General features: G+C 45.5%; 1 protein-coding gene across 2 annotated transcripts in view; it reads right to left on the reverse strand.

Moving 5' to 3' along the window:
- LOC138295547 (putative deoxyribonuclease TATDN3) overlaps positions 1–26,658 on the reverse strand; it is a 73,030-nt gene that overhangs the window by 25,634 nt on the left and 20,738 nt on the right. For both annotated transcript variants that reach the window (XM_069233915.1, XM_069233914.1), the window contains exon 6: positions 3,402–3,511. In XM_069233915.1, coding sequence (XP_069090016.1) covers positions 3,402–3,511 — 110 coding nt within the window. The remainder of the gene's footprint in view (positions 1–3,401; positions 3,512–26,658) is intronic.

Below are 26,658 nucleotides of genomic sequence, written 5' to 3' on the forward strand. Positions count from 1 at the left end.
TTGGCAGTTAGCATGTCTAGTAATTGTGTACATCAAGGAAACGATGAAGTAACTCATAGTGTACTGTAACGATAAGAAGATTAGACATAAAGTGAGAATTAGGTTCATAAACCATGATAAACTAGATGGGGATAAACTAAGGATAGGTGCGGCAGGATACAGTGGCAGATAAAGTGGGATGAGAGCGAAGTGGGATGAGCACAGCGAGGAATCCCTAATTGGGGAAATCGCAGCATTGCGTTCCGCACTCTAGGTAAGGGTCAGAAGTACTGACAATGGTTGAAGGGGCGAGAAGAATCTGTGCAGTGAGGGGGGAATGCTGTGAGTATGCTGTAAGGACTGTGTAAATGAGGTCGCCCATTGGGAAGATATTGGTTGTTTGCCTAGGTGTCTCACCTCTTCATAGCGAAGGGCACCTTCCTCCGCCGTCGCCCATTTGCGCACTGCACCATACCAGGCCTCTGGTGACGGGCTGTAGGAGAGCACCAATGTAGGGTGAGTGCACTTTAGCAAGGAGGAGCACCAAGGAAGCAAAACGGGTACAAACGTTTTATTGTTTATGGCGCTTGAAGATGCCCAACGAGCGCACTTCCCAGGTGTGCATATCTGACAGTTCCTTGACCTCTTGTAGGATGTCGTGGACTGTCTTCCAGTAGTGCTGGAGGGCCAGCAGGACCATAACATATTTATTAAGTCAGTGTATGGCGCCTGACATCGTGGGCAACTTGCTTGCACATTGGGGAAATAGGGGTTTATTAGAACTGGGGTGAGATATTCTGTACGTAGAAGGAAGAAGCGTATGTTCTTAAAGCGAGAGTTTGGAGAAACCTGCTGAGGGAATTCAAGGGCTTGCATCCATTCTTTTTCGTGCAGCACTCTCCCATATTCATCCTCCCATTTCCACCAGAGCGAGTCTAGGGGGACCAATGACAAATCCTGGATGGCTTTGTAGAGCCAGGTAATAGTGTTGGTTGTTTCCTATTATAAGTGTGGTCTGCATTAAAGGGTGAGTGGAGGGTTCTGCATCTGTGGTGTTCCATAGGATACAGCAGGTGTGGACTAATTGTCTGTGAATAAGAAATTGGCCAGGCGGGAGCTTATAGTCTGTCATCAGTTGTTCGAATGAAAGGAGATGTCCATCTACAAATAGACCCCCTACGGTGTGGATTGATTTGGTCATTCAAGGTGTCATGTCTTGATGTGTGTATGTGCTGGGGAAGCGTGGGAGACCTACCAGAGGGAACGCCGAGGCATATGCCAGTTTGCACTTTGCTAAGCGAAATGTGCGGGATACACACATCCGGGTTCAAGCCTATTAACAGCTCACATTTATTGCATTAAAATAATGGGGCTGGTACTGTGTGTTGACTTCAAAGGCTGCCTATAAAAGTTAATCAAATGGCACACAGCTTATTAAATAAAATCACATAACTTACATGAAGCCTCCTGTTTGCAGGTGTCCTGTGCAAATGTCTATACTGTCAATGAACTGGGCAGGCTGTTGCCTTTGTCTAGCCTCAAGAGAGGGGAGTTTCAGAATGATGATATATTTCAAATACATTGAAGGCCAAAGTTCTACTTCAGACCAAAATATCAATCTACAGTAGAGCTAATGGCAGTAAGCAGAGGAAGAGATTGAAATGTGTTATACAAATATATTGTAAAGATTTTGCAGAATCTTCACTCTGCATGCTCAGCAGCAAACGAAGGAACAAGATAAAGAATTTGAACAAATACCCCACAGGGGTGTGGAATTTAATAAAATATCTACTTGTCCATGGGACAGGTTGGTTCTTAAATCTACTTGTCATGTAAAAACATCTACTTGTCCCTTTGGAGCCATGTATTGCGGTGGCAAATTATGACAGCAATCTCATTATAGAAAAGCTCTGATAATAGCCTCTCTATGACCTGGCTAATACTATAGTAGGGCTTGAGTACTAGCAATTTCAAGTACTACTATAGCAATTTCCTGATTTTGCCACCTTTCCGCAGCTCCACATACTGGGGCTGGAAAAAGCAGTAAGTAATAGTTCCAGGGCTGCAATGCCTTTGTGTCTGTGCAAACCTACTACCTTGCATGTTCTAGGGATTTTCACCAGCTGTTCTCTAATCTTTTCCCATACTGAGAAAGGTTGGAAATTAACTCCGACAAGGGCAGAAGCAGAAGTTCCTCAGGGTTGGGAAAAAAGTGGTTGGAGGGAAAGTGAAGCTGCAAACGCTCAATAGATTTCCACCTGAGCAATTCTACACATGCATATTTGCTTGTGCCAAAATACAGTTCACAAATATTTTCTAGGAGTACGATTTCCTGATTCATGTCTGTAAATTCTTGTCAATTCATGAAAGCCTCTAATGCAAGACATATACCGTGGGTGCACTTTCATGACTTTCTTTAAGAATTGGGCCCCTGATTCGGTTTTAACCAAGACATTTTGTTTTTATTAAAATTCTATTTCTCTCTCTATCGGCTTGCTTTACTGTGAGTGACAGCATTCTGCTCTTCCACAAAGAGTATATTGGCACACTAAGCTGTTACGTTCGGTGCCAGGAACTGCTGCAGAAATGTGTGCGTTTGGAGACCCCAATTTTTTTTTTTGCTTTTTGCCAATATTTGTTACGATGGTGAGGGCCTGGCAGCTCCCACAAAAATAAAGTGTTACAAAAGCCATGCAAAATGAGACACGCATTGACAAAACCAAAAGACTGACAACCAATGTTGGATCGGTTGACTTTGCCAGTGCTTGTCCATTTTTATACTTCCGATAATCTTGTTGAAAATGGTTACACTGATTTGCCATTATGAATATTGTTTTGAAATACTAGCATGCGTCAACACATTTTACTAAATTATGCTTCAAAGAAATAGTGCCTAAAATTTCACAGTAGTTTACCAAACATTTCTTTTATACTTGCATTTTTTCTGAACATTTTATGTTGAAAGCAAAGAATCATAAATCTTGCTTACAAGCTTCTGCAAACATTTGCATCTAATCAGAGAGCATTCTGGGTGCATTTTACTTAGCCTCATATTGTTAAACTTTTTAAACATGTGTGTACACTTATTTTACTGGAACCACTATCAGCATTGCAGTGTGACCTTACGACTTTTATTTTGAGTGCTCACCCTAATAATAAAGGCCTTTCATTAATGAACCATAAATACAAACAGACAGTTCCCTTCCCTGTAAACTGGCAGCCAAAGGGTTTATGCTGCAGGGGGTTGAGCTTACTTATTCCAAGGACAAAATAAACATTAGAAATTGTTGTCCTTGACCCAAACAATATGTCTTGGGCGTCGGGCTATAGGAATTCCACAACCCTGCCCCAGGATTCCTTATATCTGCATAAAATTTAAACCAAACTTGCCATGGGTGATAACGTTATTCTGAATCACTCACAGGGGAAGATCAAGTTGTTTTGACAGTTCTATCTGTTTAATCAGAACTTGTCTCTGTTCCTCCTTCTGATCATCTGTCGATGCGATCCTTGGGGTGAAGTCTAATCCAACCTGGAGGACAAACATTGAATAGGAGTCATTCACTATATTTAATGAACTAATTAACCACATGTTAACGGGCAGTCTTTCTAATATTGTAAATTAGAACAATTTCATATTTCAGAACTTTTTAATCAGAAAATAGAAGTACTCTCAGAGGTCTCATGTAAGGGTCAATCCAAACTCTTCTCTAACCATTAAGTACCACTCACAGGCGATAGGAAGGCAATTATTTATGTGGTGGTGTATCAAACACATATTTAAAAGGTCCCAGCACACAATTTTAAGAATTCAAATCATCAGGAATAGGGCTCTAACTGAGAAGACAGCTTACACAATGATTTGTTCAATTTGTGAGCTTTACCCTTCACATTATTCTTTACATTTTCTTCATATGACTTGATTTAAAGTGAATACTTATGGCAGCACACTTTGAAGTTGAGCAACAATGTTGTTCTACAAAGAGAGAGATTATTATCAGTATACTGTCATTTCATCACAGCACCTCCCATTGAAAAACAAGATTGGAGAAATACAAGCATTACCAAAATTAGAGTGAAAAGGAAAGATACGGTCAAGATTAGGTTTAAAATTCTAGGATACGTATTAGGGTTAAGGACAGGTTTAGGGCAATGGTTAAGTTAGGGTTAGGTAATGAGGTTTGATTCAGTTAAAGGGAAAAGGTCAATGTTAGTGTTTTTCAGGCACGTTTGTATTAAGGTAGGTACAAATTAGGATTAAGGGCTGGGCTAGGTTTAGGAGTGGGCTTGATCATGGTAGCAATTAGGCTCACGATCATGGTTAATGTGAAGGGTCTTTTCAGGCTGATGGTAAGACTTATGCTCCAATGTTAGGGGTTAGTAAAGAATGAGATTTGTATAAGGATGATATTAGAGATAGGATCAACCTTGAGGTGATACTTATGAAGTATGACATTTACTCAGAGGCATCTTGGAGCTGAGACTACCTCAAATAGTAAAGAAAAAGGGAAATATCAACCAAATAGATACGTTTTAAGATACTTTAGGTTTAGGAATAAGCTTTAGGTTAGGTAAAGGTTAGGATTTCAGCTTGGGTAAAACAGCAGGTGTGCAGTAGGTGTTAACTGTTTGGTTAGATTTTCACATCTAAAACTCAATTTCTAAAATTATATGAAAACATTACAAGCAAAAAGGTTTTCATTGAAAATCAATATTGTTTTCTAAGGAAGTTTCCTACAGCCAACATGTTTTTAAATAAATGTATTAAATTTAAAAAGCAGGTGTTAAAAAAGAAAAGAGGATTGCTTTTTAAAGTGTCACATAATAGATGTGCACACTAAAACGTGATGCATGTGATTTATTGCATACTGCAAGTAATAAATATGATGTGAGTCTGTGCTAAGCGCTGAGAGGATTTAATATGCCCAAAGAGCACCATGTTGAAATAAAGGTAAATCTAGAAAATTCTGATGTCACATGGCATGACAAGAACAGCCCTTCTGACACAAGCTGTACACTACATATTCATGTCATGACATGAATATATAGCGTAATTAATCTGGGACATCACTCTGGAACAGACATCTATTCTCACCCCTTCTGAAGTGTTGTGCTCTTCTCCTTGCTTGGTGTGACCAACTCTTCAAATGTGCTGCTCTGTCTACCAGAAGTATTCTGCTTGACCATCAACACTGTTCATTAGAGGGACCACACATTTCACAGTACACAAAAGGATTCTTATGATGGATGACCTCTTGGGTCCTCTATATAGTTTACAGTTTAAAGCTATGCCTCAGAGTTTGCATGACTGCCCTTCTTCATAGGAACTTTGCTTCAGAGTTGAAATGTCATGAAAGTTTTTATCTAGTTCAGAAAAAAGCAAAGAAGAAGACTCCTTCCACTTTTTCAGACCACATTTTTATAGCACCCAGCTATTAGTGACGAAAAGAGATGATGGTTAGAAGCTGGTTGCAAATCTCAGAATATTCAGTAGTTTTCTTTGTTAAACCATTTAATCGTCAAAGGCGTCATTTTTTTAAAAGAATGTCAAACGCAAAGACGACTGTCCTGTGTACTGTATCTGAAGTTTGCATATATGTGCATTTTCTTCTTGGAAGATCAATTTATGTTGCTTTATTTACTGTCATTCAGGATGCTGTTGGTGTTCAGCTGTTTCCTAATTGGCTTGCTGCCAGCACCCTTGGCTTCAAAGCATTTTGAAGCCAATTTTAAACTCGTTCAGAGTGAGAGTGCTGCAGCTATTGGCATACCTGGATAACATACTGATTAAGAGTGAAGACAAGGACCACTTGAAAGTGTATTTGGAACTGTCCTTTCCACTTCTGGGGTATTGTGACCAACAAGTACAAACCAGTCTTGTTGCTTTTTTAGTCTGTGGGTGTTTTCAAGTTCAAAATATCATCAAGGAGGAATGGTTTCTTACCTGTAATCCCAGTTCTCTCTTAGGGGACCGAATAGTTCCACCCACCTGTGAGGATCCTGGAGCAGGAGCACTTTTCCATACTATCTTCTTAAGTGTAGGTGTTTGCCTTTCTTCGGGAAGGCCTGAAGAATCCCTTAAGAAAAAAAAAACATTATGCGGCCTATCTGAACAGGCTACAATGACAAATTCTTCAGATTGCACTTACAAAAGGGTCCGTACACCCATACATATATATAATTTAATGCAGATACTCAGTAAAAATAGCTGAAATCTCTTTCACAAACCCTGTTATTTAAGGCTAGAGAGATGAAGGATAGCAGGAAAGTGTATCCCGTTAGGCTCATTATGTAAGTTTAAAACAGCATCTGAGCCATTAAGGACCCAGTGACCACTGGTATCCTATCATTCCCTGCAGGTGGCAGTTGCTTCAGTTCTTTTTGAGGAGATGTGTGTTTGATAGGTAGGTCCCATAATCACCGCTGTCATCTCCACCGGAGAGGCAGGAAGGTTGCTTATGACTTCAATGGAGATTCCCCTAAATGAGAACTGAGATTACAGGTAAGGAAACATTCTTTCTCTCTTAGGGGATCTCCACTGTTAGTCATAAGCACTGAAAAGAGTAGCAAGCCCATCCACACCAAGAGCTGTGGAAAAGACAGAGGTATGACTAAACTAACCAAATACATTTCTAAGGGAGGCCTATCCTACTTGAGCATCTGTTCGAGTAACCAAGTCAAAGCAATAATGCTTGGTGAATGGGTGAACAGATCTCCATGTACCTGCTTTGCAAACTTCAGCAATAGGGACATTTCTTGTTAAAACAGTAGTAGTGGCTTTGCCCCTAGTAGAATATGCCTTAGGTCTAGCTGGTAAAGTCTTGTTGGCTTTCTTGTAACATAAAAGAATTCAGGACTCTTTCCATCGGGAGATGGATTGTTTGGAGGAAGCTAGGCCTTGCGGACCGGACCATAGATAACAAATAATTGGTCGTATCTGCACAAGCCTCATGTTTTGTCTAGGTAAAAGACTCTTCTCACATCAAAGGAATGGAGCGATCTTCCATCCGGTGTGGAAGGATGCTGAAAGAAGGTTGGTAAGGTAATTTTCTGATTGAGGTGAAAATCAAAAATCACTTTTGGAAGAAATTTTGGATGAGGTCTCTTCACTATCTTATTGGAATGGAGGATGGTGTAAGATTCATGAATGCACAATGCCTGGATTTCGCTAACCCTACGTGCTGATGTGATCTCTACAAGGAAAGCAGTTTTCCAGGAGAGATGTTTTAAGGATGATTTATAATTGGGCTCAAAAGGTGCCTGCATAAGGAGCAAGAGTACTATCTTGAGCTCCCAAGGGGGACATGGATGCTGTAGGAAGTTGGCTCTGTATGTGCTATTTCAAAGTAAGGAATAGCATGCACAGAGTCCAAGGGTTCCCCTTAGAGGTAAAATAGTGGTAAAAAGAGATAATACTAATGCTCTATTTTGTGGTAGTGTGGTCGAGCAGTAGGCTTATCCAAGGAGTAGTGTTAAGCATTTGTTGTACATACACATAGACAATAAATGAGGTACACACACTCAGAGACAAATCCAGCCAATAGGTTTTGTATAGAAAAATATCTTTTCTTAGTTTATTTTAAGAACCACAGGTTCAAATTTAACTTGTAATATCTTGTTTGAAAGGTATTGCAGGTAAGTACATTAGGAACTTTGAATCATTTCAATTGCATGTATACTTTTCAAGTTATTCACAAATAGCTATTTTAAAAGTGGACACATTGCAATTTTCACAGTTCCTGGGGGAGGTAAGTTTTTGTTAGTTTTACCAGGTAAGTAAGACACTTACAGGGTTCAGTTCTTGGTCCAAGGTAGCCCACCGCTGGGGGTTCAGAGCAACCCCAAAGTTACCACACCAGCAGCTCAGGGCCGGTCAGGTGCAGAGTTCAAAGAGGTGCCCAAAACGCATAGACTTCAATGGAGAGAAGGGGGTGCCCCGGTTCCAGTCTGCCAGCAGGTAAGTACCCGCGTCTTCGGAGGGCAGACCAGGGGGGTTTTGTAGGGCACCGGGGGGGACACAAGCCCACACAGAAATTTCACCCTCAGCGGCGCGGGGGCGGCCGGGTGCAGTGTTAGAACAAGCGTCGGGTTCGTAATGGAAGTCAATGAGAGATCAAGGGATCTCTTCAGCGCTGCAGGCAGGCAAGGGGGGGCTTCCTCTGGGAAACCTCCACTTGGGCAAGGGAGAGGGACTCCTGGGGGTCACTTCTGCAGTGAAAGTCCGGTCCTTCAGGTCCTGGGGGCTGCGGGTGCAGGGTCTTTTCCAGGTGTCGGGACTTAGGTTTCAGAGAGTCGCGGTCAGGGGAAGCCTCGGGATTCCCTCTGCAGGCGGCGCTGTGGGGGCTCAGGGGGGACAGGTTTTGGTACTCACAGTCGTAGAGTAGTCCGGGGGTCCTCCCTGAGGTGTTGGTTCTCCACCAGCCGAGTCGGGGTCGCCGGGTGCAGTGTTGCAAGTCTCACGCTTCTTGCGGGGAGATTGCAGGGTTCTTTAAAGCTGCTCCTTTGGATAAAGTTGCAGTCTTTTTGGAGCAGGTCCGCTGTCCTCGGGAGTTTCTTGTCGTCGTCGAAGCAGGGCAGTCCTCAGAGGATTCAGAGGTCGCTGGTCCCTTTGGAAGGCGTCGCTGGAGCAGAGTTCTTTGCAAGGCAGGAGACAGGCCGGTGAGTTTCTGGAGCCAAGGCAGTTGTTGTCTTCTGGTCTTCCTCTGCAGGGGTTTTCAGCTAGGCAGTCCTTCTTCTTGTTGTTGCAGGAATCTAGTTTCTAGGTTCAGGGAGAGCCCTTAAATACTAAATTTAAGGGCGTGTTTAGGTCTGGGGGGTTAGTAGCCAATGGCTACTAGCCCTGAGGGTGAGTACACCCTCTTTGTGCCTCCTCCCAAGGGGAGGGGGTCACATCCCTAATCCTATTGGGGGAATCCTCCATCTGCAAGATGGAGGATTTCTAAAAGTTAGAGTCACCTCAGCTCAGGACACCTTAGGGGCTGTCCTGACTGGCCAGTGACTCCTCCTTGTTATTCTCATAATTTTCTCCGGCCTTGCCGCCAAAAGTGGGGGCCGGGGCCAGAGGGGGCGGGCAACTCCACTAGCTGGAGTGTCCTGCGGTGCTGTGACAAAGGGGTGAGCCTTTGAGGCTCACCGCCAGGTGTTACAGCTCCTGCCTGGGGGAGGTGTTAGCATCTCCACCCAGTGCAGGCTTTGTTACTGGCCTCAGAGTGACAAAGGCACTCTCCCCATGAGGCCAGCTACATGTCTCTAGTGTGGCAGGCTGCTGGAACCAGTCAGCCTACACAGATAGTCGGTTAAGTTTCAGGGGGCACCTCTAAGGTGCCCTCTGTGGTGTATTTTACAATAAAATGTACACTGGCATCAGTGTGCATTTATTGTGCTGAGAAGTTTGATACCAAACTTCCCAGTTTTCAGTGTAGCCATTATGGTGCTGTGGAGTTCGTGTTTGACAGACTCCCAGACCATATACTCTTATGGCTACCCTGCACTTACAATGTCTAAGGTTTTGCTTAGACACTGTAGGGGCACAGTGCTCATGCACTGGTGCCCTCACCTATGGTATAGTGCACCCTGCCTTAGGGCTGTAAGGCCTGCTAGAGGGGTGTCTTACCTATACTGCATAGGCAGTGAGAGGCTGGCATGGCACCCTGAGGGGAGTGCCATGTCGACTTACTCAGTTTGTTCTCACTAGCACACACAAGCTGGCAAGCAGTGTGTCTGTGCTGAGTGAGGGGTCTCTAGGGTGGCATAATACATGCTGCAGCCCTTAGAGACCTTCCCTGGCATCAGGGCCCTTGGTACCAGAGGTACCAGTTACAAGGGACTTATCTGGAGGCCAGGGTGTGCCAATTGTGGAATCAATGGTACATTTTAGGTGAAAGAACACTGGTGCTGGGGCCTGGTTAGCAGGGTCCCAGCACACTTCTCAGTCAAGTCAGCATCAGTATCAGGCAAAAAGTGGGGGGTAACTGCAACAGGGAGCCATTTCTTTACAGATGCCTTATGGGAGGAAAACCTTCTTTAACCACCTCTATGAAGTTTTTTAAGATTGGGATTTTAAAAAAAAGAGTGTTGTGAAGAACATTTTCTGTAGGCAGTAGGAGCCACTAAATGAACCTTTATGGAAGAGAACTGTAAGCCAGATCTTGCCAAATATAGTCAATAAAGAAGAATTACATCTTCCTAGCAGGTTGTTGGATCCACGTTCTTGTTAGAACACCAAATTCAAAATCTCTTCCATTTGAAAGAGTAGGCTGAACGAGTTGACAGCCTTTTACCCTCCTTGAGGACGTTGATACAGTCTTGAGGCAGTTTCAAGTGTCTATACTGAACTAGCTCTGGAGCCATTCTGCCAAATTCAAGTAGAAGAGATTGGGGTGAATCATCTGTCCTCCGAATTTTATTAGAAGATCTGTTCTGCACTGCAGCCTGAGATATGGATGCTCTAACCGGTGAAAAAGGTCCATTAACCACCACTGACATGGCCACTCTGGAGCAATCAGGATCATTCTGGCTCTCAAGTAGGGCAGCTTGATGAAGGCTGATGGGATAAGGGGGATCAGAGGAAAGGCGTAAAGAAATTTGCCGGAGCAGTCAATCCACAGGGCATCCCCAAATGTCCATGGCAGGAAGTACCTTGAGGCGAAGCGTGGGCATTCTTTGTTTTTTGAGGAGGCAAAAAAAAAAAAAAGCACCCCGCAGCTTGAAAATGTATTGTACGACATTGTTGTGAAGGACCCATTTGTGATTTTCTTGCAGCACCCTGCTCAGGGAATCAGCTTGCACATTCCGGTCGCCTGGGAGATGAGTTGCTGTGATCTTCAGGTCTCTGGCTATGAACCATTTCCAGATTGTTTGAGCCTCGTGGGATAGAGGCCTGGTCCTCATTCCACCCTGCCTATTCAGGTAGTACATGGATGTTGTGCAGTCCATCTGAATAAACAGGGATCTGGTTGTGAAAGACAGAAGAAAAGCTTTCAGCGCCAGGTGAACAGCACAGAGTTCGAGGAGCTTGATATGATATGACATCTCTTTCTGAGACCATGTTCCTTGGATTTACAGGTGATCCATGTGTGCTCTCCATCCTAGTAACGAGGCATCTGTTACTATGGTCTGTGAGTGAACATCCTGATGGAATGGCATCCCTTGAAGCAGGTTCTTCTGAGAGTATCTCCATTTCAGAGACTATGTTGCATGGGAGGAGAGTGTTATCCTGTCCTCCCAATCGCCTGTGCGTTGGTCCCATTGATCCTCAATACATTCCTGACGAGGACGCACATGAAGATGGGCGTTCGGAGTGAGGAATATGCATGACGCCATTGAACCAAGGAGAGATGACACTGCTCTCTCCGTGGGGTGAGAGGCTTTCATGAAAGAGTGACACTTTCGATGTATTGATAACAGTCTCTCCTCCGAAGGGCTCATTATTGCTTGACTGGTGTCGATGGAGGCCCCAAATAATGCATCTGAAGCACTGATGACCTGATTGAAGACCATAATCCCCTCATTGACAACCTCTAGAAATCCCTCTCTTTCTTCTGGGAAGATCATCAGCAAACCTCTGTATGTACTCCCATAAGACCCTATCATATCTTCCCGAAAGAGCCGCTGCACTTGCCGCCTTCATATTGGTTGCAGCTGTACTGCATACTTTGCGACCCACTAAGTCTAATTTCTTCCTCTCCTTGTCAGGTGGTACAGACAAAGGAGCGGTAGCATGATGTTTCTTGGCTGCTAAAATGACCACGGAATCTGGAGTTAAGTCGGAGCGAAGAAAGAAAGGATCCTGTTGGGTGGTCTATATTTTTTTTGTAGTCTGGATGGAGCAGGTTAAGCTGAGGCTGGAGTAAGAAATAGTTCCACTGCTGGTTCCAAAAGCCCTGGCACCAATGGAATAACAGGGCTAGACACTGATCAATGGTGTAGAGGCTCAAATATAGCTGACGTCGAAGGTGTTGGAACGGACATCGGTATCTTGGGCTTGACAGTCCCTCTCACCAAGGCCTCTTTGAATGTGGTGATATCATCCACTAGAAAGATTTGCGGTGCGGCAAGTCTGACAGAGTTGGTGAATATCTTGTAGAAGTGGAGGGGGAATAATAGGAATGATGTCTAGATCTTGTGTGAGATCTTGATCGTGATAACGAAGACGAGAGCGCCTTGAATAATGCCAGGATCTGTGGCTTCTGCAATTATGCAAACGATGGGGTGTTTTTGAGCGCGATCTGCGTGGAGAAGCTCTAGGCCTTGGAAGAGGGGCCTCCACAGATGGAGTTGGAATTGGTGCTGCTGAAAGAGGTGCTGGAAGTGTAGGCTGTGGAGGTGACAGTGGCAGAGGAAAAGGAAAGTCTGACAGCAGTTCTGGTGAAGAAGGGGAGTACACCCTGGAGTATTCAGAATCAGAAGATGTAGGAATGCGTCTCCACTTTCTTCTTTCATCAAGTTGTGATGAACTTGAAGATGATACACTCCTCGATGTTGACCTCTTCCTATGCCTCGACGTGGACAGACTCCTCGATGTTGACCTTTGCCTTTTCTTCAATGTCGAGTCAGACCAGGACGGTAAACAAGTAGGTGCACTACCTTGTCTTGACGTAAATTCTCTCAAATTTGACCTGGAACAACATCGTTTTGGGGCTGAACTCCTCTTTTTTGGACCTTTCACACCTGAGGTCCTTAGAGGCAGATGGAAAAGCACCTGTAGAGGATTGACCCCCCCCCCCCCCCTTTCCTCTGATGCTCCACCTTCAGACTGTGCCTGTTGCCTGCGTGGTGCAATGGTGGCAAATCTTTTCTCTCTCCCTGAGAGTGCAACTTGAAAACTTCCTGCAGTGGTGGCATTTGTCAGGAACATGGATCGGTGGAAGGCAAATAATACAGACATTGTGAGGTTCTGGTTTGCTTTTCTTCCTCCCACAGGCAGGACACTTGTCAAATAAAGAAGGCATTTTATTTGACAAAATACCACAATTTTGTCAGTCAGAAATTGTAAGGGAAAGATGAAAAATGCTGAATGAACTGGTGATTTCTGAAGAGAAAAATCATAAAAGGCTGAGTTCAGTGCTACAAGATCCTGTCACCAGGAGCCAGAAAAAAAGAACTGAAGCAACTGCCACCTGTGGGGCATGATGGGATACTGATGGTCCCTGGGACCTTAAAGCCACAGATGTTAATTTAAACTTACATAATGACAGCCTATGGGGCTACGCTGTCCTGCTAGCCTTCATCCCTCTACTCTTACAAAAGATGGTTTGTAAAAGGGATTTTAGCTGTTTTTATTTATCATTAAATTATATATTTCTATGGGTTTATGGACCCTTTTTAACTACAATCTGAAGAATTTGGCCATGTTAGTGTGTTCCTATAGGTTGCATAATGTTTTTTCTTCTTAAGTGACTCTGCAGGCCTTCCTGAAGAAAGGCGAATATTTACACTTAAGAAGATATACTACGGAAAAGCGATCCAGGATCTCCGCACCTTGTGGAACTATTCAGTATTTATGACTATCAATAGAGCTCCCCCAAGAGAGAACAATGAACTCCAGGTTGAGTGTACAAAGAAGGAATTGTGAAAGTTTCCTTCCTGTCAAAGTTTTTCTAGCAGAACTATGGTTAAAATTATTGGCTTGCTCTTGGGCTTCTCCAAAAGGTTGTTCCAGGGCCGGTATATTTGTAGCACTTTGAGGGCTTGTTAGCACAGCATTGAGACTTTTGTAGATTTAACAAATGGATGCTTAGAAAGAACTCAGGAATTTTGACTCATGCTAATGAGTCCAGTTCAAGTGAGACAGCGTGGGAAACCTTTAGTAAAATGATATTGACAGTGTTTCTAAGGCCACCGCAAGTGCAATGGCTACACATAAAGGGTTTGGAGTTCCCGCAGACTTTGTTACAATCCACAGTTTGGAGAAGGACAAAGTAGCTTTTTTAGGGTTCTGGAGATAGGTACCATTTAGGCATACTGGTGCATTAACGGTATTATGAATAAAGGCTAATGAATCTGCCCGTGTGCAGAGCACTAATAGGATTTCTGCCTGTAATAGAAGCTTATGGTCAAGGCTATTCAATTTCGTGTAGTTTCACTGAATTTATAAAGCACACTCCAAAGAAAGGTATGGAACAAAAATTGCAACAGAACTACATGGAAACACAATCATAGGAGTCAATGTTGTGGCCGGTCCCAGCAACAACATTTCTCCTGTTCGTGCCTCATCAGTGCCGGTGCTGAAAATGCTGGTGCCACTCTCTGTGCCACACTCTAGTCCAAGCCTGGCAGCACTGCTTCCCATGTCTCAGCGATGCCTCTGCAGCAGAGGAGACACCCTTGAGCTTTAAGTGTGAGGGTGAAGTTTTGCTTGCTCACTGCAGCTGAAGGGCTGAGCTCACACATGCAATTTACTACAGTCCTCTACCAGCCCTGAAGTCACAATTGAGGTTGGAATTTCCTGCTCACATCTGCAGTTGTTTTCTATGGAGTGTTGAAGGAGATGCAAGCCTGTTCCTTTATGAAATACAACAACTGAAGGCTAGGAGGAGTTCTCCTGAACTTTGTTCGATTCACAATATTATCTTATTTGTTTGGTCCAGTGATGGAATTGGCCAGTCTTGTCACACTCCACATATCAATGTGGCTTTCAGTTTCAATCAGATTATGTTTTTATTTCCAGTCCAAGAAGGCTTCCGGAACATTTCCCATAACATTACTTCCTGCTTAAATCTTATCTCTAATGAAGCCAGTGTTGGGAATGGAGGTGTTGCAACGCATATGAGGTCTAATTTTCCATTGCGTTCATCACCCAATTGCTATCATTTTTGTCCCTAGATTTTGTTCTGTTCTTTCAGCTGCAATATTCGTGTTAGATTCCTGATTACCAGAAGCTCTGTGCGGGCCCTTTTCACAACCCCGAATGCTGGAGTGTTCGTGCATTGCGTGATAATCTGTGTTTTACTTCATTTTTCTGTCCAGAACTACAAGATTCCCTTGGATGTTTTTCTGCCCTTGTGGCTTTTTGCAATCTTTGGGACAGATTGAAGAAGGCCCCAGTCACCTTTCATGCATCTGGATTGTGCAGGGTGGCACGGTGGATACTAGAAAGAGTCCCTCCTTAGTAAGGCATTTATAATGAACCACAACTACTTCACACAGCTCTTGACAATAAGGAGTGACAGAAGACACAGTCAAGATGTTCTTTTAGAAAGTAATGGATAAAAGCACAGGGGTAAGGGACAAAAAGTGATAAAGAGTTCCAATGCTTGGGAGCTGGGAGAGAAAAGGACTGAAAGCCAGACTGACTCCAAGGAGAAGGACAAGAGACAAAGTGAAACTGGGATACAGAATGTAGACAATATCTAGGGTTATCATCACAAAATAAAATAAATATTAAGACATTAACATCAAAACAGTGCAAGTGTGCAGACACTCTGACTCTGTTCGTAGAGATGTGTTGGAAGCAGCTTATAATATGGAATGGTGGGATACTGTAAGAGGTTAGTAAATAGATGGAATAGTTAACGAGAGGCTAGTTTCAGTTGTGATTTCTGACTTTCGTCCTCCTGCCGTGAGCTGTAATAAATCTTACTTGAAGATATAAAGCTAGCTTTGATACATTACTGGCAAGGTGGACATCCTAAGTAGGAATCTAAGTTGCTGCTTATGTAACTCTGTCCATCTTTTTGAAACCATTCACGTCTTGCCGTTTTGACTCAAATTTCTGCCATATTGGAAGCTGCAAGAGCAGGGAACCTCACAGAAGAATACATCAGTTGCAGCTGCTGTCAAGGAAGTTCAGTTTTGGAGGAATGCTTGGACCAAAACTAATGGAGAAGTAATTTGACACTGTTTGGTTCGCATCATGAATAGCACATCACTTGGTAGGCTTGACTACATATGTGACCGTGACATCACCACACTGATAGGCTCTATCAATCCGAAGTATGGTCTAACTTCTCAGCAGAAGGCTACAGAACATGTCAATTGTGACATTACTGTGTCTGCATGGTGTCATCTTTGGTAATGAAAAATGATCACAAAAAAAAGTTGAAGTGCATGGAAGCCTACCACTGCGTACTACTTTGTGGTTTGGCCAGGCCAATAAGGATATTGCATTGAGTGTGCAGCTTTCTAGGTGCACGTGTTTTAGTATGTGCATTTGTCATTAGTCCATTGAGAACACCAAGGCTACTGTTATTGTGAGCTGGTGATTTGAGGCTGAAGTTGGTACAGTTGTGGTGAGCACAGTGTTATGAAAAATGCATTGTTGACCACCATAGTTATTTATATTATTGTAGCAGTTGAAGCTCTTTCTCAAAAATGTTATTGTTATTGCCTTTATGGCCTCATTTATTCACTTTTTAGTATTCAACATGAAATTGGTATTGCCAGCACCTTCATTTCTCCAGACTCAGAGAGAAACACCTCTAAGTTAGAGGGACATTGTTTAGGGCAGGAAATTACTATCTAAGGACTTTGGATAGTTTTTGCTTTGGGCTATAAATAATTGCTTGTTGGAGCATTGTCTAGAAATGGAAGACCAGAGAATGTTTCAACAACTGCCTATTGTTTATCACCGAAAAAAGAACTAGATAAATATGACGCAGTAATCAAGAGACCAGAGAAACATTTCAATGTGCAGAAGAGAGCCCTGGTAACGAGGCATATTTATTTCTCGACTGAACAAGTGGCCAATGAGACTGTGGAATGTTATGTGGCTGAGTTAGGAGACGTAGCGGCTTCATGCAAATTTGATAATTTTACTGAACAACTAAAGGAATCAGTGTGTTGTGAGATGCTACGGCAAGATTATCCTGGTAAAACTTCTAACTAAAAATCCAACAATACTGGGGGCTGCAGTAGCAGCTACTAGTGCAGAACGATCTCCAATTGAGTCAGGATACTGGTTAGAAACGAGACTGCCTGTGATAAGAAGAGAAAAACATGCAAAAGAACCCAATACTAGAGGTGATTGATTCTTCTTGTAATGACTAATGTTGGAGATGCATCAGTATTATTTACAAGCAGACTTACCAGCTTTTTTGGAAACTGCAAGATCTCAAAGAACTATATGTGAAGCTTATGCGGGTTTCAAAAATAAATCTGACTGGATAGTTTAAGACAAAATTTCGATTTTTAGGGAACATAGGTGAAAGGAAGATGTAAGTGTCTGACAGAGCACAGGCATAGTGGGCTGGTTTCACCAAGGTCTTCTGGAAATGGTGTTGAGGCCATGAAGCATGTACACGGTTTAAGGTGAGTTGTGTAGCTGTGTTGAACAAAGAGAGGATATAAGACACGTTTTGAGCAGGCAGGAGATTGCTGAATTGAAAAAGAATTTTGAAAGGCACCAGAGATATGTTCGAAGAAGGTATGGGTAAACTAATGGTTTTTTGACACTAGATTAAATGAAAAGTCAATGTTCAACCTGTGAACATAAACTGAGAGGCATACCTTTTAGCATAGTAAGCATATGAAAGGTTCTGACTGAAGTAATGGACAAAATGAGCAAGGATGAAATAGTTTTGGAGTGAACGAAAATGCAGATCTCAGACTTTGCATAGACTTGCGCAGATTTAACAGTGTGACCAGGGGTGGCTCCTCCGCTAGGGCGGAGGAGCGTCATCCCCCGCCAGCAGAAGGAGCTGCTAAACATTTATAGAAACAACATAATAAACCTAGTTTATTATGTTGTTTCTATAAATGTGGGTGGGGCCCGGGCGTGACGTGGACGGAGGGGGAGTGCACAACACTCCCCCTCAGTGCGCAAGTATGTTTTGCACACTGTGGTCTCTCCAGCCTGGCACTGTGTTGCCGGGGTGGACAGAGCATACACAGGTTCCCAGCCTGCCTGGGAGCGCCCTGGTTGGGTGCTCCCATCCATTCCTAACGCTGCTTTGAGCAGCTTCAGGATTGGCCGCAGGGCAGGTTGGGAGCCTGTGCCTGCAGCCTGCAACAACGGAGCAGAGAGGACAGGGTGGCGTGGCACGGGAAAAAGGTAAGTTTAGTTTTTACTTTTTTTTATGGGAGGGGGTGTCTCACACCACGCACTCTCCACCACGCACCACCCCGCCCCTTTTCCCTCCAACGAGCCAAGACTGACTGTGACAGGAGTGGATGGACATCCGCTTTGCAGAATTGATGAGCTAACAATTTTAATTGGAAGGCCAAGATATTATTAAGCACAGCCTTAATCTTAACTCAGCTCATCCTCCCGTGGTTCTGGAAGAGAATGTACATCATCTTAGTGCACTTCACTCCAGATTGTATCTTCCAGGTCAACAGAGGCCATTTTGCTGAGCATCCACTCCCACTGTTTTCCAGCATCTGATTCATACCTTGTTTAACGGGTGCACAGGAAGTTTTCCATTTCAGGGTGATCTGCTTATTTTTTAGAAGAATTGAGAAGACCACCACAGCCAGTTAGAGAAAGAATCAAGCATTTTGGAAGACAAAGGGGTGATAATGTGCACAGACAAATGTGAGTTCCGTAAATGGGATGCAAGGGAAATTAACTCTACACCAGGTTGTGTAGGGTTATAGTACAGGTGCCAACTCTGGTGAGCAACAAACAATTTACTTCATTTTGGGAGTATGTACATTTTATACTATGTTTGTTTCAGACTTTTTTGTTTAGCTTAGCAGAACCTATAACTAGACTACTCAAGTAAAACATTAAGTTTGTGTAAGATGATGCTCAGATACTAGCTGTTAATCAGCTGAAGATTATTTTGTTGAATGTACCTTTCTTAAAACCATTTGTTTCAAATTTACCTGTGTGCATTACGGGTGATGCAAGTGAGTGAGGTATAGGGGCAGTGTTAACACTGAATGAATAGTCCAGTATAGCATTTGTGCCACACACCCCTGGGCCACAGGAAACAACATATTCTGTTAAAGACAAAATGCTTGTGTATACACATTAAATTTACTTTTGGGGTTGAGGTTCAAACTGAAGATGGATGATAACATCTTCATTTACATCTTAAGCGGAGAATGCATGTTCTACTAAATCCACTTCCAGATTAGCTTGTTTAGGGGCAAAGTTACTGAAGTATTACTTTTTTATAGAGCATGGCACAGGTACAGAAAAACAAGAAAGCAGATGATTTGTCCAGGTTGCTTCTACAGGAAAGCCAGGAGGAACAGACAGAAGATGTAGAGGAGAACATGGAAAGTATGGTTGTGAGTAGTGGAGACTCTGTATATGTTAAAGAACATGAATAGAGGAAGAATCTGGAACAAATGAATGATACATAATGTGGTAAAGTAGTTCATCAGCACAGCTGCAACCATAATCGTTATCAAATCGTTAACATTTATAAAGCGCGCTACTCACCCGTGCGGGTCTCAAGGCGCTAGGGGGAAAAGGGGGGGTTATCGCTGCTCGAACAGCCAGGTCTTTAGGAGTCTCCGGAAAGCGGAGTGGTCCTGGGTGGTCCTGAGGCTGGTGGGGAGGGAGTTCCAGGTCTTGGCCGCCAGGAAGGAGAAAGATCTCCCACCCGCTGTGGAGCGGTGGATGCGAGGGACAGCAGCGAGTGCGAGGCCAGAGGAGCGGAGGAGGCGGGTGGGGACGTAGAAGCTGAGGCGTCTGTTGAGGTATTCCGGTCCCTTGTCGTGGAGGGCTCTGTGTGCGTGGGTGAGAAGTCGGAAGGTGATCCTTTTGCTGACTGGGAGCCAGTGCAGGTGCCTCAGGTGTGCGGAGATGTGGCTGCTGCGGAGTATGTCGAGGATGAGGCGGGCTGAGGCGTTTTGAATGCGTTGCAGGCGATTTTGGAGTTTGGCTGTGGTCACGGCGTAGAGGGTGTTGCCGTAGTCCAGGCGGCTCGTGACGAGGGCGTGGGTCACGGTTTTTCTGGTGTCGCCGGGTATCCAGCGGAAGATCTTGCGGAGCATGCGGAGGGTGAGGAAGCAGGCGGAGGACACGGCGTTGACTTGCTTGGTCATGGTGAGAAGAGGGTCCAAGATGAAGCCGAGGTTGCGGCCGTGGTCTTTGGGGGTCGGTGCGGTGCCGAGGGCCGTGGGCCACCAAGAGTCGTCCCAGGCGGACGGGGTGTTGCCGAGGATGAGGACTTCCGTTTTTTCAGAGTTCAGCTTTAGGCGGCTGAGCCTCATCCAATCTGCGACGTCCTTCATACCCTCTTGTAGGTTGGTCTTGGCGCTGGCGGGGTCCTTGGTGAGGTAGAGTATAAGTTGGGTGTCGTCGGCGTAGGAGGTGATGATGATGTCGTGCTTGCGTACGATGTTGGCGAAGGGGCTCATGTAGACATTGAAGAGTGTCGGGCTGAGTGATGAGCCTTGGGGTACGCCGCAGATGATCTCGGTGGGTTCTGAGCGAAACGGAGGGAGGTAAACTCTTTGGGAACGGTTTGAGAGGAAGGAGGCGATCCAGTCCAGAACCTGGCCTTGGATTCCGGTGGAGCGGAGGCGGGTGATTAGGGTGCGGTGACAGACGGTGTCAAAGGCAGCCGAGAGGTCGAGCAGAATGAGGGCGACTGTTTCACCGTTGTCCATCAGGGTTCTGATGTCGTCAGTGACTGAGATGAGGGCGGTTTCAGTGCTGTGGTTGGTTTGGAATCCGGTTTGTGAGGGGTCGAGCAGGTTGTTGTCTTCCAGGAAGGTGGTCAGCTGTTTGTTGACGGTCTTCTCTATTACTTTGGCTGGGAAAGGCAGAAGAGAGATGGGGCGGAAGTTTTTCAGGTCGCTCGGGTCAGCCGTAGGTTTCTTTAGTATGGCGGTGACTTCGGCGTGTTTCCAGCATTCGGGGAAGGTAGCAGAAGAAAAAGAAGAGTTGATGACGGTCTGGAGGTGTGGGGCGATGATGTCGTCGGCTTTGTTAAAGATGAAGTGCGGGCAGGGGTCCGAAGGGGCGACGGAGTGGATAGAGTTCATGATGGATTTGGTTTCTTCCGTGTTGATGTGGGACCAGTTGTTGAGGGTGGTGGCCGTGGATGCCGGTTCGGTGGTGTTTGGTTGGGTCTGGTGTCCGAAGCTGCCTTGGAGGTCGCTAATCTTGCGATGGAAGAAAGTGGCGAGGGATTCGCACAGATCCTGTGAGGGCGTGACGGCGTTGGCGTTGGCGCTGGGGTTGGAGAACTCCTTGACGATGCTGAAGAGTTCTCTGCTGTTGTGTCTGTTTTTGTCCAGTCTGTCGGTGAAAAAGTTCCTTTTGGCGGCGCGGATTAGGTGGTGGTGTTCGCGGGTAGCGTTCTTGAGGGCGGTCATGTTGTCAGCATTGCGGTCCTTGCGCCAGGCTTTCTCAAGGGCGCGACAAGTTTTCTTTGATTCTTTGAGGGTGTCAGAGAACCAGAGAGGTTTTTTGGTGTTGGTCTGACGATGCGTGCGTTTGAGGGGAGCAAGGATGTCTGCGCAGTTGGAGATCCAGTTTGTGAGGTTGAGGGCTGCGTCGTTGGGGTCGGTGGTGAGGGTGGGTTGGTTGGCGGCGAGTGCGGAGAAGAGTTGCTCTTCGGGGATCTTGTTCCACTGTCGACGAGGGATGGGTTGGGTGCGGAGGTGGCGGGTCTCGCGTCGGAATGTGAAGTGGACGCAGCTGTGGTTGGTCCAGTGTAGCGCGGAGGCGTGGCTGAAGAAGACGTGTTTGCTGGCGGAGAAGATGGGGTCAAGCGTGTGTCCGGCGATGTGGGTGGCGGTGTTCACCAGTTGTTTGAGGCCGAGGTTGGCGAGGTTGTCGAGCAGGGTGGTGGTGTTGGGGTCGTTGTTTCGTTCCATATGGAAGTTGAGGTCACCTAGGAGGATGTAGTCCGGCGAGGCGAGGGCGTGCGGGGAGATGAAGTCGGCGATGGCGTCGCTGAAAGGGGCGCGTGGCCCGGGAGGACGGTAGATGAGGGATCCTCTGAGGGTGGTCCTCGGATCGGTGCGAATCTGAAAATGCAGGTGTTCTGCGGCGAGAGGGGTGTCTTCGGTGGAGGTGGTGACGCTGATGGAGTCTTTGAAGACGATGGCGATACCTCCTCCTACCTGGTTGGTGCGGTCTTTTCTGGAGATCTTGTAGCCTTCGGGGATGGCAGTGGCGATGTCAGGGGCCGAGGAGGCGTTCATCCAGGTCTCCGTGATGAAGGCGACGTCCGGTGCTATGGAGTCCAGGAGGTCCCAGAGTTCAACAGCGTGTTTGTGGACAGAGCGAGCGTTGACTAGGATGCACTTGAGGTGGTTGATGGCGCGTGGGCTTGTGGTCATGGTTGTTGCGTGGTGGAAGGTGCGTTTGCAGGAGTTGCAGGCGAAGGGTCCATGGGTACGTTTGGGGTGAGCTTGGAAGCAAGTGTTGGAGCGTCCTGGGTTGAGGGTGTGGAGGGTGGTGGGGTCGTAGCGGGTCAGCGGGGCTTGGGAGAGCTGGGGACCAGGGGTCGTGGCGCTGGGCGCGGGACAGGTGCGGACGGGCGCAGACGGGCTTGCCTCTGGCGCACCCGCTGCGCGTGCCCCGCCACCATATGAGATGGGAGGGGTCAGGTGGGGGCGAATGGGAGCTGGGGGGCGGGGGCGTGCAGGAGGTCGCGGCGGGAAAGTGCGAGGGAGGGGGGACAGGTAGAGTGAGAAGAGCTGGGGGAGGGGGGTTTAAGGGTGGAGGGGGGTGAGTGTCAGGAGGTTTAGGAGATAAGGGAGAAAGATAGGAGTAGGGTTGAGAAGATAGGGGAGGGGGGGTTGTAGAGGTGGGTGGGGGTGAGAGGTAGAGTGAGAGGATAGGAAGATAGGTAATAGAGGGGGTGAGGGAGGGGGGGAGAGATAGAGAAATATATAGAGAAAATAGATAGATAGGGAAATCGATAGATAGGGAAATAGATAGAGAGATAGGAAGATAGGAGGAGGTGGAGAGTGAGGGAGTTAGATAGTGGGATAGAGAGATAGAGAGATAGGTAGATAGGAGGAGTGGGGGAGGTAGATAGTGAACGGGTTAGATAGGGGAGATAGAGAGGGGGATGCGAGTGGGGGAGGGGGATGAGGCAGGAGCAGGAGGGCAGGCGCGGGGAGAAGAGGACGGAGGAGGCAGAAGAGCCGAAGTCAGAAGACAAGAAGAACAGAAGACAAGAAGAACAGAAGAACAGAAGACCGGAAGGAGAGAAGAAAGGAAGATCAGAAGACCGGAAGGAGAGAAGAAAGGAAGACCGGAAGAACACAGAAGAACACGGAAGAAAGATACAGAAAACGAAGAACAGAGGGCAGAAGACCACAGAAGAAGATGAGGAAGAAGAGAAGTAGAGTGAAGACGGGGGAAAGAAGAGTACAGAAGAAGATTACAGACGAGGAGCGAGGAGGAAGAACAGAAGAACAGAGAAGAAGAAAAGAAGAAAAGAAGCAGGAGCAGGAGAGAGGGTGAGTAGCGCGGGGCAGAGCGAGGGGCTGGGAGGTGGGGGGTACTTACTGTGAGGTGGGTCTCAGGAACTCAGGAACCTGGAGGAGCTGCAGCGGCAGGGGGAGCGACCTACCCTTGGGTCAAGGGTCGCTACCACTGTCGCGCAGCGGCCGCCATATGAGGTGGGGGGGGGGAGGGGTCAGGTGGGGGCGAATGGGAGCTGGGGGGCGGGGGCGTGCAGGAGGTCGCGGCGGGAAAGCGCGAGGGAGGGGGGGACAGGTAGAGTGAGAAGAGCTGGGGGAGGGGGGTTTAAGGGTGGAGGGGGGTGAGTGTTAGGAGGTTTAGGAGATAAGGGAGAAAGATAGGAGTAGGGTTGAGAAGATAGGGGAGGGGGGTTGTAGAGGTGGGTGGGGGTGAGAGGTAGAGTGAGAGGATAGGAAGATAGGTAATAGAGGGGGTGAGGGAGGGGGGAGAGATAGAGAAATAGATAGAGAAAATAGATAGATAGGGAAATCGATAGATAGGGAAATAGATAGAGAGATAGGAAGATAGGAGGAGGTGGAGAGTGAGGGAGTTAGATAGTGGGATAGAGAGATAGAGAGATAGGTAGATAGGAGGAGTGGGGGAGGTAGATAGTGAACGGGTTAGATAGGGGAGATAGAGAGGGGGATGCGAGTGGGGGAGGGGGATGAGGCAGGAGCAGGAGGGCAGGCGCGGGGAGAAGAGGACGGAGGAGGCAGAAGAGCCGAAGTCAGAAGACAAGAAGAACAGAAGACAAGAAGACAAGAAGAACAGAAGAACAGAAGACCGGAAGGAGAGAAGAAAGGAAGATCAGAAGACCGGAAGGAGAGAAGAAAGGAAGACCGGAAGAACACAGAAGAACACAGAAGAAAGATACAGAAAACGAAGAACAGAGGGCAGAAGACCACAGAAGAAGATGAGGAAGAAGAGAAGTAGAGTGAAGACGGGGGAAAGAAGACTACAGAAGAAGATTACAGACGAGGAGCGAGGAGGAAGAACAGAAGAACAGAGAAGAAGAAAAGAAGAAAAGAAGCAGGAGCAGGAGAGAGGGTGAGTAGCGCGGGGCAGAGCGAGGGGCTGGGAGGTGGGGGTTACTTACTGTGAGGTGGGTCTCAGGAACTCAGGAACCTGGAGGAGCTGCAGTGGCAGGGGGAGCGACCTACCCATGTGGCAAGGTGGCATCTAAATGGAGTTTGAGAGCGGGACTACTGATGGAGATGTGTATATTGCCCTCCACAAATACGAAAGGAAATTTAGGTGAGTAAGGGCATCTTGGTCATTTGAGTGTGAATGAAGAGAAGACAAGTATTAGTGCCCCATGAGAACAGAGAAGTAGAGTACAAGGTCCAGAGGTGTGATGTGTATAAATCGTTAGATAAACGTTGTGTTAAAGTGCGTATAGTGGCAAGGGAACTCTCCAGTAGACTATGGGGAAAAACATGGCATTGATTTTTAGAGCCTCTGCACACTGCAAGCACGATAACAGTTATGAATTGGTAATGGTGGATTATTACTTGAGATGAAAAGAAGGAAGCTTTGTCAGACACAAATGTCACAAGAGAATACTTACCGATTTGTTCTCAAGAGAGAGTGGCTATCCAAATGTATTGTTTCTTACAACAGAGTTTATGCACAGGGAGCAATTTATTTATATAATAATCAGGGGAATGCCATAATGAAAAAGGCAAACAGATTGGTAGGCAGTTATAAAAGGTTGGCAGTAGCCAATGGGCCATCCTTGATGGATGGAGTCAGTGAGGGAGTTGTTGTGGGCACATTGTTCGCATCTCACTCTTTGACTGGAATGACACTTTTAGAGGCTTTTAGGGGCCACAAAGCAAGCTTGTTGGTGGAGTTCAGTTAGTTACCTAAACTAAAACAAGTCTGAAAAGGGATTGTGTCGGGGGAAAATGGATGAGAACATGAAAGTAATATATGTGCAAAATGAACTGACAAGCTACAATGTATTGGGGACTTAAAGGACAATGTTGGAGATATGTTGAAAATCAAGTCGGTAAAGAGTTTATGGATAGATTAACTAACGTACTGACGGGCGAAAATGCTGTGAATGTTCCGAAATCAGCTGTCAAGGTGGGGTCAGGAAAATTGTAGAAGGAAGAAAGGCTGGTAAAGTTCAGGCAGTTGTGTGGAACTAGACCTACTCAGGTGATCAAACGTTCAGTTCAAACGTGTCAAGCTGATGCCAAATTGGAGGTGAAATTTTGTGCAGATTTCCTACTCTTTGTGATAGTTGTTTGTGTAAATGTGTTCAGTGATTTTTATATTATCCTTTTCTATTTGTCACCAAGTATATTTCTTTCATTGTTATTTTCTTATTATTCGAGTGGTGTCATTTATTTCATTTTTGTTATTACAACTGAGATATATATATCCTTATTTGTATGTCTGCCATCTTTAGACTACAGTGATTATATTATGATGCATGGTAGATTGATGTAACTATGCATGATCTTTTGCCTTTTCTTTCTGTTTTTACACATTCCAGTTGTGAAAGGGTTTTTGAATCAAAGACAGTTTTGCATCTCGATTAGGCTGTTGATGATCAAGTAATTTACAGTAGCTGGTTTTCAACACCATTTAAGTTAGGATGTTGATCAGGAAGGATATTCTTTGGTTGATGGTCTTGTGCCTCTTCTAAGTGGTTTAAGTTGGGTCGGTGTCTGAAGCAGAAAAAAAAGAGGACAAAGAGTAAAATGATGCATAGATGTTGGTTGTAAGAGATCACGTGCTGCAGCAGAGCCATTTCGTTTGGGGCCAGATGTATCAAGAATCCACATTGTGATTCTCTAATAGCGAATTTTAAGAAATCGCTATTTCAGAGTCGCAAAATGGTATGTATCATATTTGCGAATTCGGTAATAGCGATTTCTTAAAAATCGCAAATGCTATTACCTAATCGCAAATTGCGATACAGCCCCCAGTTGCACCTATGGGTCTGTAGGCCCATATTTGCGATTTGTTTGCATTTCCCAAATAGCAAATTCCTACCTGGAATTCGCAATTTTGGAAATGCAAAACCCCAGGATGCTGGGGGCCTAAGGCCCCCTCTGCTGCACCCCAAAACGTTTTTTGGGACATGTAACGCGCACACATGCCAAAGGGGCATGTTTGAGTTAGATGTCAATTTAAAAAATTTATTTTTAATGCATTTTTAAAATTTGCACATGGTTACCACCAAGTTTTACTTGGTGGTAATTGCGATTCCTTAGTGCCAAATTTGCATTAAGGAATTGCTTGATATAGGTGGTTAAGAAATCGCAAATAAGGATTCCTTATTTGCGATTTCTTATTTAGAGAATCGCAATTTGCGATTCTCTAAACAGGCTCGCAAATTTAAG

Source organism: Pleurodeles waltl, chromosome 5 (genome assembly GCF_031143425.1).
Source record: "Pleurodeles waltl isolate 20211129_DDA chromosome 5, aPleWal1.hap1.20221129, whole genome shotgun sequence".
In the NCBI taxonomy this organism is placed as follows: Eukaryota; Metazoa; Chordata; class Amphibia; order Caudata; family Salamandridae; genus Pleurodeles; species Pleurodeles waltl.